Raw genomic sequence first — 14,633 nt, forward strand, 5'->3', positions numbered from 1 at the left:
TCCTGCGTGACATCTACTATAAACTTCATATAAATCACATGAATGAAATCCAACTGATAGTTGAGTCTTATTTTGTTGCACATAAGAATCTGGAGTTTTCTACAAGTCACAAAATGTGGGAAGTCTTTCAAAAAAATAGTTTATTTCTGTCTAAAGAAAAAGATTTTATAAAAATAAAATGTGACATAGAAAATAAAAATGAGCTTAGATATGTGCTACATGTATAAATACATATTTGTTATATTAGCTGTTGAATAGAAAAAAGTGACATGTTTTGTAGAGTTTGTTTGTTTCAGAGTCAGAGAGCGTGTCTCTCTGCAGTCAGAGGTTTTTGTACGACGGTTTCATGAGTTTGTATCACTGTGGTGGACTTTTGGTGGAGGAACCAGACTGGATGTTGGAAGTAAGTTTATATTAAAATAATGCTTTATTTCAGGACATAGTTTTATTCTCCTTTTATCTCTTCTTTCAAGGAGCTGTTATGTGTAATTCTGCTTGTTTGTTGTTTTTGGAGACTTTTTTACTTCATTAAGAAATACATTTTTTAATCTAAGACTTTCAAAAGAAATCCAACATATCCAGTTGGTCTAAAGGGACTAAAATGTTTGTTTAATTTGTTTAAATTTTTTAAATATTCAGAGTTTGTAGCTTTAGTTGAGTGTAGCAGAGTCAGAGAGCGTGTCTCTCTGTAGTCAGAGGTTTTTGTTTGACGGTTTCATCAGTTTGTATCACTGTGGTGGACTTTTGGTGGAGGAACCAGACTGGATGTTGGAAGTAAGTTCAAACTGTGTTTAAATATAAAGGAATATTGTTACTTACCTTCAACATTTCTTCTTTAGACTCTTGAAAACTAACAGTAGTTTTAATATAAGGTATCTATTGTTTATTTAATGTACTGTAGTCTAAGTCAGAAGTCGAGTTAAGATATTCAGTAAAATCTTCCTGTGGAATTAAAATTTTAAACAATTTCATGTTCAGACGAAACAAATTTAATTGTTTCTCTAAAAGTTATCAGATGTCAAACATAAGAGTTGTTCAGTGATAACTTGAAATTCAGAATTCATGCACAGATTCAGGATAAAATTGACAGATCAAAATGTTTAAAACGTGTGATCTCTTTTACTTTCAGTTTTGTTTCACTTCATTTTATCGTTGCTTAGTTTTCTGATAAAAACTTTTATGATAAGTTGGAGGTTGTAGATTGAGGTTTTGGTACTATTTTAATTTGTCATATTTCAGTTGAAACATGATCATGATTCTCTGTGCTGATCTGCATGAGAGGTTTCTGAAAGGAAGTGAAACAATGTGTTTCTGAGTGACTGATGGAGCAGAAAACATCTGACAGAAACTTCTTCCAGTTCAAAACTCAGCTCTCAGTTACGGTGTCCCAGTGTGTGTTGTTGGTGGTTCCTGTCCTCTAACCTGAGTGGTGTCTCCTAGGTGATGTCCCCCCCTCCCTGACAGTCCTGTCCAGTGGGGAGCTGCAGCAGGGGACGGCCACACTCATGTGTCTGGCCAACAAGGGCTTCCCCTCAGACTGGAGTCTGTCCTGGAAGGTGGACGGCAGCAGCAGCAGCAGCAGCTGGGAGGAGAGCAGGAGCCCCGGGGTGCTGCAGGAGGACGGCCACTACAGCTGGAGCAGCACCCTGAGACTCCCTGCAGACCAGTGGACCAAGGCGCTCTCTGTGACCTGTGAGGCCACCCAGGGCTCCCAGACTCCAGTCTCAGAGACCCTGAGTAGAGACCAGTGCTCCCAGTCCTGACCTGACTCCCTGGGACTCTCAACCTGCTTTTACTCTTCTACTTCTCTCTCTCTCTGTTTCTTTTTCTCCTGAAATGTTTCAACAGTTATGTTTTCCTTCTTGTTGCATTGATGATGGCTTAAACAATAAATTCATTAACAAGGTTATTTATGGTCATTGTGGTGATTTCAGTTTAGTACTTTACATGAAATCAATAGTTATCACTTATGTGTTGGTAAAATAAATATAAAGATACCCATAAAGTAATAAGATTTACATTGTATCATACCTGAAAAACTGCTAAAGAAAGAATCCTGAGCTCATATACTGCAGTTTATTATATCTAATACAATTAATTGGAAAAACACAATGATAATTTACATTCAGCCATGATGGAGGTAAGTTCATCCAACGTTAATTTTAGATCAGATGAATAGTTTTTAAATCCATACACCTCTCTGATGTCTTGACATATTTCAAATAAAATCTGTTGTCCTTGAAAGTTCATCTTTTTGATCATGAACCCCAAAATTAGAGACACAAGTCTGAATCAGTTGTGTCTTTGTCATAAATGACAAATTATGATTAAATGTTTTCATGGGAAACATAAGTTTCCTAAGTCTTCTCCAAAAAAGACTTTGACTCTGTGAGAAGGTGAACATGTCCACTTCTCCCCTTCATGAACTCCTGGACTTCTATTTCATCAATGTGTGCTGGTCACTGTCATGGTTGGGATTCTGTTTTCAGTCTGAGCTCACTTTTATTCCACATATTAAAAACATAACAAAGATAGGTTTTTACCATCTTAAGAACATAGCCAGAGTCCGCCCGTTTCTCTCCCAGGCCAGTACGGAGGTGCTAATGCATGCTTTTATCTCATGTTGTTTAGATTATTGTAACGCCCTGCTCTCTGGTCTTCCTAAAAAGAACATGTACAACCTACAATTATTACAGAATTCAGCCGCACGCGTGCTGACGAGGACCAGAGGGCGGGAGCACATTACACCTGTTTTAAAATCGCTGCATTGGCTCCCCGTGCGCTTCAGGATCGATTTTAAGGTTCTTTTACTAGTTTTTAAGTGTCTTAATGGTCTTGGGCCTTCTTATTTGTCTGCACTACTTTTACCCTATCGACCCTCACGGACCCTAAGGTCCTCCGGTGCCTTTTAACCATACCAAGAGTCAGAACCAGGACAAACGGGGAGGCGGCATTCAGTTTTTATGGTCCCCGTTTGTGGAACAGCCTCCCGGAGAACCTCAGGGCCGCAGAGACTGTTGATGTTTTTAAAAAGAGGCTCAAGACCCATCTCTTTAATCAGGCTTTTAACTGACTCATTTAACTCTTTTAAATTTCTTATGCTCACCCTTATTTTTATTGGATCTTACTGCTCTGTTTTATATTTAGTTTATCCTTTTTTATCATATTTTATTTTTGTTTAATCTCAATGTTTTATCTAAATGTTTTAGTCGTAATTTATGGTCTATTTTTTACATTCTACTGTCTTATTCTTTTAGTTTTTAATGTCTTGCTTTCCAGACATACTTTAAGGATTTTATGTTATGTTATACTTTTTTAAACTCTTTTAGTGTATCTTATCCTGCTTTCTTGTAGCTTTTAGCTCCAGTGTTTCCTCATGGGGAGCCTCCATGCTGGGAGTGACTCTGGCCTGCAGGGGTGTTGTCCTGGGGGTGGTTCTGGCCTGGATGGTGGTGGAGCTCTGCACCACGGCTTCACCGCTGTGGTGTGGACTCCTCTATCCGTCCGGGCCGGGGTGGTCTCTGTGGGCCCCCCCCCTTGTAGCTGCGTGTTATGAGACCTCCTGGCGTGGACGGCTCCCTGTTACCGTTTCCTCACCTGGATCATCTGTCCCCTGTCTGCACCGTGTGTCTGCATGTGTGTCTGTGTGTATAACCTGGGTGAATTGTAGTGTGCTTGTGTCTGTGTGTGTGTGTGCGGGGAGGGGGTAGGGCATTAAAAAGTTTTATGTTTATTTGTTTTTTTTGGTACGCAGGCCAGAACGCAGCTCCCGAGGCTCCGGCCTGCAAACATGCACAAAAGAGGGGGGCCGGCACAAGAAACTACAGGAATGATGGACAAAAATGATAGCTATGAGATATTTATTGTAGTATCCTGACAGTGTATCTAGAGGGAGCTAGTCCAGAAGTGATATAAGGAAGATCCATGTCATGTGATTCCCTCTTTGTCTGTCTGCCTACCATGCCACTGTGATCCAATAAAAACCCAAGAAAGATACTTTTGGTCTCCTGCGTCCTATTTTAATTGTCCAAGGGTCACAATATTATATTGGCGAGGAGGATGAACTGGAGGAATGTTTTTTGTGCTTTTTTTGCCCTGCTCCCTGGCTACTGTGTGAGTGCTTGATTGGATGATTGCACTCCAGGTGGAAAAAGGCTTTGGTGGAAGGAGGGAAGACATATGCAGGTGAGATGGCAACAATAGGATCCCTGCCACCATTTGATTCAAAAGAGCAAGCTTGGGAGGAATACTGTGAAATAATGGAACACTTCTTTACTGCAAATGATATCACTGATGAAGATAAAATGTTGTGTTCTGTGGGGTACTCCAGTCATAATTCCTCCGCAAGGGCGAGAAAAACTGTTAAAGTTGCTGCATCAGTCCCATCCAGGCATGTCTAGAATGAAGGCACTGGCCCGATCATATGTCTGGTGGCCCCAGATGGATCAGGATGTAGAGAGGGAAGTACATCACTGTGCTACATGTCAACAAAATGCCATGTCTCCCTCTATAGCACCCTTACATCCCTGGGAATGGCCAGAGAAGCCCTGGACTCGACTCCATGTGGATTATGCTGGTCCATTTTTGGGCAAGATGTTTCTGGTGCTGGTTGATTCCCATTCTAAATGGATGGATGTTTATCCGGGGAATACAGCAACCACTCATGGAACCATTGAAAAGCTCAGACAAAGTTTCAGTGTCCATTGACTGCCAAAGATGTTGGTGAGCGATAATGCTACCTGCTTTACTAGTGCTGAGTTTGCTGATTTCATGACTAAAAACGGGATAAAGCATGTAACGTCAGCCCCTTTTCATCCATCATCGAACGGATTGGCTGAGAGAGCTGTTCGGACCTTTAAGGAGGGGATGAAGAGGATGCAAGGAGGAAAGGAGAGCTTGGAAGCAAAAGTGTCTAGATTCTTGTTTAGTTACAGATTCACTCCACACTCTACCACAGGCTTGTCCCCGGCTGAAATGCTGATGTCACGGAGGCCAAGGTCTGCCTTTGACCTGTTACTCCCAGACTTGAAGTCTAAGGTGGAAAAGAAACAGTGGAAACAAAAAGTTAATCATGACATACACACCAAGCTCAGGAGTTTTTCCACCGGGAATCTAGTTTTTACAAAAAACTATGGATTTGGCCCCAAATGGATCCCTGGAACAATTGAGAGCTGCACAGGGCCCCTATCATGCACAGTCCTCATCGGAAATGGACAGGTCGTAAGGAGACATGTTGACCAAATCAGGAGGCGAGAGCTAAGTGGCATTCCTGATATAGATCCTAGTACACCTCAGGTTGTGAGCACTCCATCTTCTGTGATGCCAGAACAAGTGTACCCTGAGGTCCGAGCCTCTGACTCTCCAACCCAGGTGGAAGACTCTGAGAGGGACCCAACCGATGCTGGGGAGCGGGTCCCCATCTGTAATACAGGAACAAGTAACACAACCCTTAAGGCGCTCCCTTAGAGAGCGGCGCCCTCCTGATTATTACAGGCCTTAATAAATGTACAATGTTGCTTAATTTGTCTTATTTTCTCTTGCAGTGAGTGTTGTCGGCAGACCTAAGAGGGGAGGGATGTAGTATCCTGACAGTGTATCTAGAGGGAGCTAATCCAGAAGTGATATAAGGAAGATCCATGTCATGTGATTCCCTCTTTGTCTGTCTGCCTACCATGCCACTGTGATGCAATAAAAACCCAAGAAAGATACTTTTGGTCTCCTGCGTCCTACTTTGATTATCCAAGGGTCACAATATTATATTTATAATAAATAAAAATGGTAATGGAGAAGAGAGGAAGGGAAAAGTAGAGGAGAAGAAGGGTGAGAGGCACCGCCCAGCGGATCATGTCGGTGCCCCCCTGCAGCATAGGCCTATAGCAGCATATCTACAGCGAGGCTATATTTGAGAGTGAGACTAACTATTATAGTCTTGTTCTATAGCTGCAACTATGACTACTGACTCTTAACACACTAGAGTTTACACTACCTAGAGATTTACCAACACCAGCTAGAGGTATACTAAACACTAACTATAGGCTTTACTAAACAGAAAGGTTTTAAGTTTAGTTTTAAAGGTGGAGGTGGTGTCAGCCTCCTTAACCCAGATTGGAAGTTGGTTCCAAAGTAATGGTGCCTGATAGCAGAACGCCCGCCCGCCCTCCAAATCTACATTTAGATACTCTAGGAACTACGAGTAAACCTGCACCCTGGGAGCGGAGAGCTCTGCCAGGAACATAAGGCACTATCAAGTCTTGTAAATACTGCGGAGCTAAGCCGTTTTGGGCTTTATATGCAAGTAATACAATTTTAAATTGGATTCTGAATTTTACGGGTAACCAATGGAGCGACGCTAACACTGGAGAGACGTGGTCTCTCCTGCTGATTCCTGTCAGTACTCGTGCTGCTGCATTCTGAATCAGCTGGAGCCTATTCAGCAAATTACTTGGACATCCTGCTAACAACACATTACAGTAATCCAGTCTAGAAGATACAAACGCATGAACTAGTTTTTCTGCATCACTCTGCGAGAGGATTTTCCTAATCTTTGCAATATTACGGAGATGGAAAAACGCTATTTTACAAACCTGATTAACATATGGTTTAAACGACAAATCCTGATTGAAAACAACACCAAGGTTTCTCACAGTTGCACTGGAAGCCATCGCAACACCATCTAGTCTCTTCCTAAGATGCTCTGGACCAAGAATGATAACCTCTGTTTTATCTGAATTTAGAAGCAAGACATTTCTGGACATCCAGTCCTTGATGTCCCTAAGACATGCCTGAAGTTTAACCAACGGTTCTGTCTCATCCGGCTTCATAGACAAATAGAGCTGCGTATCATCAGCATAGCAATGAAAGTGTATGCCGTGATTCTGGATTATACTTCCCAATGGCTGCATGTATAAACTGAACAAGATTGGCCCTAGCACTGAACCCTGCGGAACACCATAACAGACCCTTGACTGTTCTGATGAAACCTCATGTACATGAACAAACTGGAACCTGTCAGATAGATATGATTTAAACCAATGTAGAGCTGTCCCTTTAATCCCAACAACATGCTCTAACCTGTGCAGTAAAATGCCATGATCTACAGTGTCAAAAGCAGCACTGAGGTCCAGTAGAACCAATATGGACACTAATCCCTTATCTGAGGCCATAAGGAGGTCATTCGTGACTCGAACCAGTGCTGTCTCTGTGCTATGATGCATTCTGAACCCTGACTGAAAGACTTCAAACAGATCATTTCTATACAAATAGTCACATAACTGGCTTGAAACTGCCTTTTCCAGAATTTTAGATACAAATGGAAGGTTGGAAATTGGCATATAATTAGCTAAGGTGTCTGGGTCAAGAGAAGGTTTTTTAAGTAAAGGTTTGATTACTGCCACTTTGAAAGCCTGTGGTACATATCGTAAGCTTAGGGATAGGTTGATTTGGTCCAGTATTGTCGCACCAATAAGAGAAAAAACATTTTTGAATAGTCGAGTCGGGATGGGTCTGACATACATGTGGTAGACTTAGCTCTATTAACGAGTGAGATCAGCTCAGGGAGGTCTATAGGATCAAAACAGTCTAGAGACAAGTCAGAGCCTAGGGAAGTCGCTAAAGCTGAAGAAACGCCCACAACCGGCTGGTTGATTTCTTCTCTAATTCTCGTGATTTTACTGTTAAAGAAGCTCATAAAGTCTTCACTACTGAGAGCTGCAGGAATGCAAGGTTCAACAGAGTTGTGACTCTTTGTCAGCCTGGCTACAGTGCTGAACAGAAAACGTGAGTTACTTTTGTTATCCTCTATCAACGTTGAATAATAAGCTGTTCTGGCTTTGCGAATAGCTTTTTTATATACTATTAGAATATCTTTCCATTCACGATAGGAGTCTACAGACTTACAAGAGTACCACTTCCTTTCCATTTTACGCACGTTTTGTTTCAACATGCGAATATCTGAATTGTACAGCTGAAAGCTGAGTGCAACAGATCAGCAGTGTTACTAACAATAAAATCAACATCAACATCAGAGGTAGAACCCAGGTCACTGGCCTCTATTGCTTCAGTATAGAGGCTTCACTATTTTCCACTGTCGCAAGATGAGCAATGGCCTCCTTAAATTTAGCAATAGCTTCATCAGACAAACATCTGCTAAAATAATACCTCCTGCCCTGCACTTCAACATCGACAACATTAAATTCAAACGTTATTAAATAATGGTCGGATAAAAGGGAGTTTACAGGTGACACCAACAGATCATCAGTTTCAACACCGTGGGTGAGAACGAGATCGAGAGTATGATCAAAACAATGCGTCGGCCGTCCACTTTTTGTGAGATACCCATTGATTCTAGAAGAGAATTGAAAGCTAATTTAAGATTATCGCTTTCAACATCCATATGAATATTAAAATCACCCACTATGATGAATTTATCTGTACTGATCAATAATCCAGAAAGGAAATCTGAAAATTCAGACAAAAACTCTAGATAAGCACCAGCAGGGGGCCGATACACTACCACTAACACAACTGGCTTCTCTGATTTCCAGCTCGGAAATTTCAGACTAAGCGTGAGGCTTTCAAATGTATTATAGTTGGACTTAGGTTCAATTTTTGTTTGGAAACTGGAGTTATAAATTACTGCGACTCCTCGGCCCGTGCTTCTAGGAATGTGATGATTAAAATAGCCGGGCGGAGTCGATTCATTCAAACTAACATACTCTTCCTCCTGTAACCATGTTTCTGTTAAGCAGAAAACATCACTCCTACTCTCTGTAATTATATCATTTACTAACAGAGACCTAGAGCTTAATGATCGTATATTTAGTAGTCCGCATCTCATTTCTCGGTCTCTTATTGGTACCAAATGTGCATTGGTTTTAATTTTTACAAGATTATTTTGGTTGACGCCTCTATAACGCCGCACCTGGTGAACTTGTGGAGGACGGGGAACTGCAACCATTTCTATTTTGCTAAGCACCTGGTTAGAGTTACCAGTTACATCATGTAATCCTATAGTTTTAGAGTCGCCAATTACATCGTGCAATCCTACAGTTTTGTTGGCAGGCGTTGGTCCTCGAGAAGCAGCAGAGAAGTGTGTTAAACTACAGCTCTGCATCCTGGCCTGGACCCTGCATTGTCAGGGAGAGGGTCTAATAAAACAGGCCAAATTACTAGAGACAAGAGCAGCACCATCCCGGGTGGGATGAATGCCGTCTCTTCTAATCAGACCGGGCTTTCCCCAGAACTTTGAAAACTACATACTGGCAGCAGTACTCGAGTTGTAAAAAAAAAAATCAGGGGGGATGGTGGATTTTATCATATGGGGACAGATAATTTGTGCTGATTACAAATAATATAATATATTACAAATAATAGCAGTGACCAAAACACCTGCAGAAATACTGCAGGAATGACATAGCAGCAGTTAAATGCAGCCTTCTGTAAGCTTTAAATATCCACTGGGCTAACATCAAATACATCAAAACACAACAATAAAAAACAGTTTTCTGAACTTATCAATATGACTCTGTCCTTCACAGGATAAGTAACATGGATCACTGCAAAAACTCAAAATCTTAACAAGAATATTTGTCTTATTTCTAGTTAAAATGTCTCATTTTAGTAAAAAAGTTCTCATTACACTTAAAACAAGACTCATCACTGGAAAAAACAACAATTTTCACCTGTTTCAAGTAGATTTTCACTTGAAATAAGTAGAAAAATCTGCCAGTGGAAAAAGATTTTTTTGCTTGTAAAAAGAAGATAAATCTTGTCCCACTGGCAGATTTTCCTACTTATTTCAAGTGAAAATTTACCTGAATCAGGTGAAAATTGTCACATTTTTCTGGTGATGACTCTAAATGTTGAAATAGCAGTAAAACCACATTCATTGATGAAATGACATAAGGGATGGAAAGGGGGGATGGCAGTTTTACAGGGGGGATGATTTGGACCGTTTTTATTTCAGGGGGGATGCTGTCCCCCCTCATCCCCCCTCAACCCCAGTACTGCTGGCAAGTATGTTGTCCTGTGCATAAAGTTAATGGTGTTGTTATTTTATTTATTTTTCATGTTTGTCTCATCATCACTTTTAGACCATCTTCACCATCTTGTTATTGGTGTGCGATCAGTAATAGTTTTAATGATGGGAATCACTCTGATGTTCATCATCTACTTCTCCTGCAGATGCAAAAGTAAACTTCAAGGTGAGTACTGTAAATAAATCCCAGGCTGAATATCATATGTATCTCATCATACGTCTTTATATATTTATATAGATATTTATAAAGGAACTGAATGAAATTAGTTTTAATGATGCTAAAGGAAAGTTGTCTGATTGGACTAAATGAGGATGTTATCAGGAGAGTCTGTAAAGCCTGTAAAATGAAAGTCTGTTTAATGTACTGAAATATTTTATCTTATTTTTTTTTTCTTCCAGAAAATGTCAGACAATGTCATGATTATGAAGAGACTGAGATGGCAAAACTGGCAGAACCTTAGCATCTATCTATCTATCTATCTATCTATCTATCTATCTATCTATCTATCTATCTATCTATCTATCTATCTATCTATCTATCTATCTATCTATCTATCTATCTATCTATCTATCTATCTATCTAATCACTCTTAGCATTTACTATTATAGCACCATAAAGAACATGATCTATGATATTTAAATCTGGTCCGACTCATATTTTAATTTTCTTTTCCTATTTGTGTGACGATTTGAATTGTTCCAGGTTACTGAAAAATTCACTGTCAGGGTTTGACGTTCCCCCCAGCTTTCAGTTTCTGTTTTACCCGCCTGTGTCCCATCTGCTCTGATTGTCTGCACCTGTGTCTCGTCATGTCTCATTATCCCCTGTGTATATCTGGTCTTGTCATCCCCTTGTTCCCTGTCGGACCGTACTGTTTTGTTCCTCATGTTTCCTGCTACGTTTTGCTCCTCAAGTTTTTGATCCCCGTTTAGTTTGTTTTGATCATGCCACGCAGCGTTTTGTTTTTGCCTTTTTGTTAAATAAATCCTGTTTTTTTGCTGACTCCTGCCTCTCGCCTCCTGCTCTCCTGCGTTTGGGTCCACACCTTACCCCCAGACGTGACATTCACGTTATATGACCCTGCTGCTCATTTCTTTTTGCAGTTAAACACCTGAAGACACCGATTTGTAACATGGCCCTGTTGTGTTTACCTTAAAGGTTTTATTTATTTTTCGGTGTAATTTTGTATTATCAGGTCAGGTGAGTTAGGTCCCATATGTTTGGGCTATTGTCAGAATCAGTACTGCAGTATCAGATACTAACTATTAAGTCATTGATCTTACTGCCGCAAATCCGTAGTAGACCATTTATCCAAACTACAGTGATGAAATCATATACGGGGTAGTTCTAGATCAGCTTCATCAGTAATAGTCCATGGGCAAGAGCCCAAAATTTCACTTGTCAGTACCACTCAAGGTGACTAAACTAGCTTATGATTTTTGAAAAGATCTATGTCTATAGATGATATTTTGGTATGATAACCTGAGTGGCAGCTGTATCATAGTTATCAGCTCATGAAGTTACCACCCCTTCAGAAAACTACATTTTAGATGCTGCTGCATATCCTGTTTTAGACTCATGTACAGGAAATCTGTCAATGTTTCACAATATTGTCTTTGGTATCATTTTAAAGGGGACCTTTAAAGCATTCATTCAAGCTAAGATGTGATACATTTCCTTATTCCTTATTGTCCTGTGAGTATTCCAGTTTTTGTGTTTTGTGTCTCTGTTGTTCCTAGATGACACAGGGCTAAAAGATATTATATCATTTAGGCGAAGATTGTGTAAAAATGTGTGTTGTTTATAGTTTAAAGAGCTGCAGTGACCTCCATGTTGGTCAGAAAGATTTACATCTTAGCTTGAATGAATGCTTAAAAGGTCCCCTTTAAAATGATACCAAAGACAATATTGTGAAACATTGACAGATATCCTGTACATGAGTCTAAACCAGAATATGCAGCAGCATCTGAAATGTAATTTTCTGAACTTCATGAGCTGATAACTCTGAAACAGCTGCCACTCAGGAAGGTTATCATACCAAAATATCATCTACAGACATAGATATTTTCAAAAATTATAAGCAAGTTTTGTCACCTTGAGTGGTTCTGATATCTGGTCTGGAACATGGACTATAAAGCAACATGCTTGTATTTCAGGTAGTCCAGCTTCCTCCCACAGTCCAAAAACATGTTTATTAGAAAAATAACACACATAATAAGAATGCAATAAGAAAAACAGGTAGATGTCTTCATTAAAAATATATAATTTGTTTTAAAATATTGTTACCTGTGGAGCAGATTTAAGCTCCATGTGCAGTTGATTCCAGCAGAGGGCAGCATAATTACTGAAAACCAATTTCACTGTCTGGTCTGAGCTGGTACCATCAGCTGACCAGTCTCTGCAGAAGTCCAGGTTCTTATTCAGTACACATATGTTTGCGTTGCTCATTCACACATATACATTGTTTAAAAAAATTCTGATATCCTCTCCTCTAGGCCATACATGATGTCCTGTTGTTCCAGTTGTCCACTTCTCATCAGCATGTCCTGATTCTGCAACATCTCATGCAGCTGCATTTTCATTGGATTGTATTTAAATAGCTACAAACTCACAACAACAAGCCATCTGGAGTTAATCTACATGAAGAAATGAGTTTAGTTTAGTTTAGTTTATTTAGCACATAACATAAAAAATAACATTACACAAATAAGTGCAGTTAAAAGAAACTGTGCAGGGAGGAGCGAGCAAGCCAGTAGGCTTATGAGGAGCCCCCACCTAATAACATTTAACAATATAGTTATGAGGATACAAAATCATAAAAATAAAAATAAATAATATAAATATTGCATGTAGAACATGAATGAAAATAAAATAAAATAAAATAAAAGAAATAAAAAAAAGAAAATAAAAAAATTACTGTAGACATGATCATGAGAATATGAGTAGTATGCTGAACAAGTGGCAACACAGAATATGAAGTACAAAAGAAACATTAACAGTGGGAAAAGCAAGAGCTTTCTTGACTACACTGTTGAATTAAATGTTCTCTTGGGCGACTTTTGAAGATGGATAGGGACCTACAATTGTTTGCAATCTGGTACCAACTATTCCAGACTTTGACACCTCTATACCTAAACAAAAATGGTCTTCTAGATTCCAGACATTTAGGCGTATGTAGGGCGAGGGCCTGCCGAGTTGAGTAAGAATGAAATTGAGAGTTTGTGGCAAAGTATGTCCTAAAGTGCTCAGGAACATTTCCTTCTGAGGAAAATATCTTGTAAAGAAAAATGCATATTTGGTAACTGTTGATGTCATAAATAGTAAGAATCTGGAGATTTTTAAATAAGGGAGCAGCAGTAGCATCCCAGACAGATCCACATGCAAGTCTTACAAAACCATTCTGGAGAATTAAATGTACTCCCCCAAACAATATTACAATATGAAAGGTGAGGATAGATTAAACTGTAATAAAGAGTAAGTAGACACTGCTTAGAAACAACGTGTCTAACTTTCCTTATTATACCAATAGATTTGTTTATTTTCTTACTCACACAATAAACCCGTTCTCTCCAACACAAACGCTCATCAATAATTATTCCTAGAAATCTTGTAGATGATACTTGGGGCATCTCTGTAGACTCAATTGTAATTTTAGATAAATCCTTGTTGTATGATTTTTTGCCACTAAAGATAATAAAATTAGATTTTTTTTATATTCAGAGATAACTTGTTCATTTTAAACCATGTGACAAAGGCATCTAAGCCAGTATTCACATTACTTATTAAAGAATTAAAGTTTGAGTTTGAGAGACCCAGCATTGTGTCATCTGCAACATAATTGGGGAAAGAACGTTTGAGATGTTACACAAATCATTTATATAGATGAGGAATAATAGTGGACCAAGGATGGATCCTTGAGGAACTCCACAATGAAGTTGTAATCCAACAACTGAACAACAACAACTGAAATCCAACAATTCAGCAATCAGATGTGATGTGTGCCTAGCAACTTGTGATGCTTGGTGACGGTTCATTAAAACGTCTGTTACCTGAAAGTGAAAGTGAGTAGAAATAAAAAGCATTAAATGAAGGTCATCTTCATAACTTCCCTTTGAGGATTAATAGAACGTTACATTTTTAATAAAGGAACTATACATCGAGGAAGTGTTATATTTCACATGGATTACTGAGGCCTTTTCACCTAATCTTCAAGTTACACAGAATTAGTTTCTCACCACCAGCATGAACACGCCTGCTCTCATTTCATGTTGTTTTAACCTTCATAAGTAAAGCTGCTTCCTCTTGGCTCGGTCTCAGTTTCTTCGACTTTATTTGGCAAAACAGAAAACCTGCTGAACTAGTACCAGCTTCTAGTCCAGATGAATTATTCTGCCTTTGACCTAGTTTGGATAGAAATCAGAGCTGAATATTAATGTTGTATTTTCTTTCCATTACACTTTTCTCATAGAAAAACGTGTGGTTATAGTCATCAGATAATTTTAGGAAGACTGTTGATAGACCAAGCTGAGATGAATAATCATCCAAAAACTGGCTAAAAGAATGGTTACCATGACAACAGTGACAGAATAAGGTTTA

General features: G+C 39.3%; 1 pseudogene and 1 gene segment (V, D, J or C); both read left to right on the forward strand.

Moving 5' to 3' along the window:
• Window positions 1–113: 113 nt before the first annotated feature.
• On the forward strand, window positions 114–1,763 carry LOC133460913 (Ig kappa-b4 chain C region-like). The segment is given in 3 exon segments: window positions 114–122; window positions 322–403; window positions 1,441–1,763. Coding segments are annotated over 3 exon segments (414 nt in total).
• Window positions 1,764–4,293: 2,530 nt separating this feature from the next.
• LOC133460914 (uncharacterized protein K02A2.6-like) lies at window positions 4,294–5,466 on the forward strand (annotated as a pseudogene).
• The last annotated feature ends 9,167 nt before the right edge of the window (window positions 5,467–14,633 follow it).

This window comes from Cololabis saira, chromosome 15, assembly GCF_033807715.1.
Source record: "Cololabis saira isolate AMF1-May2022 chromosome 15, fColSai1.1, whole genome shotgun sequence".
Classification (NCBI taxonomy): domain Eukaryota; kingdom Metazoa; phylum Chordata; class Actinopteri; order Beloniformes; family Belonidae; genus Cololabis; species Cololabis saira.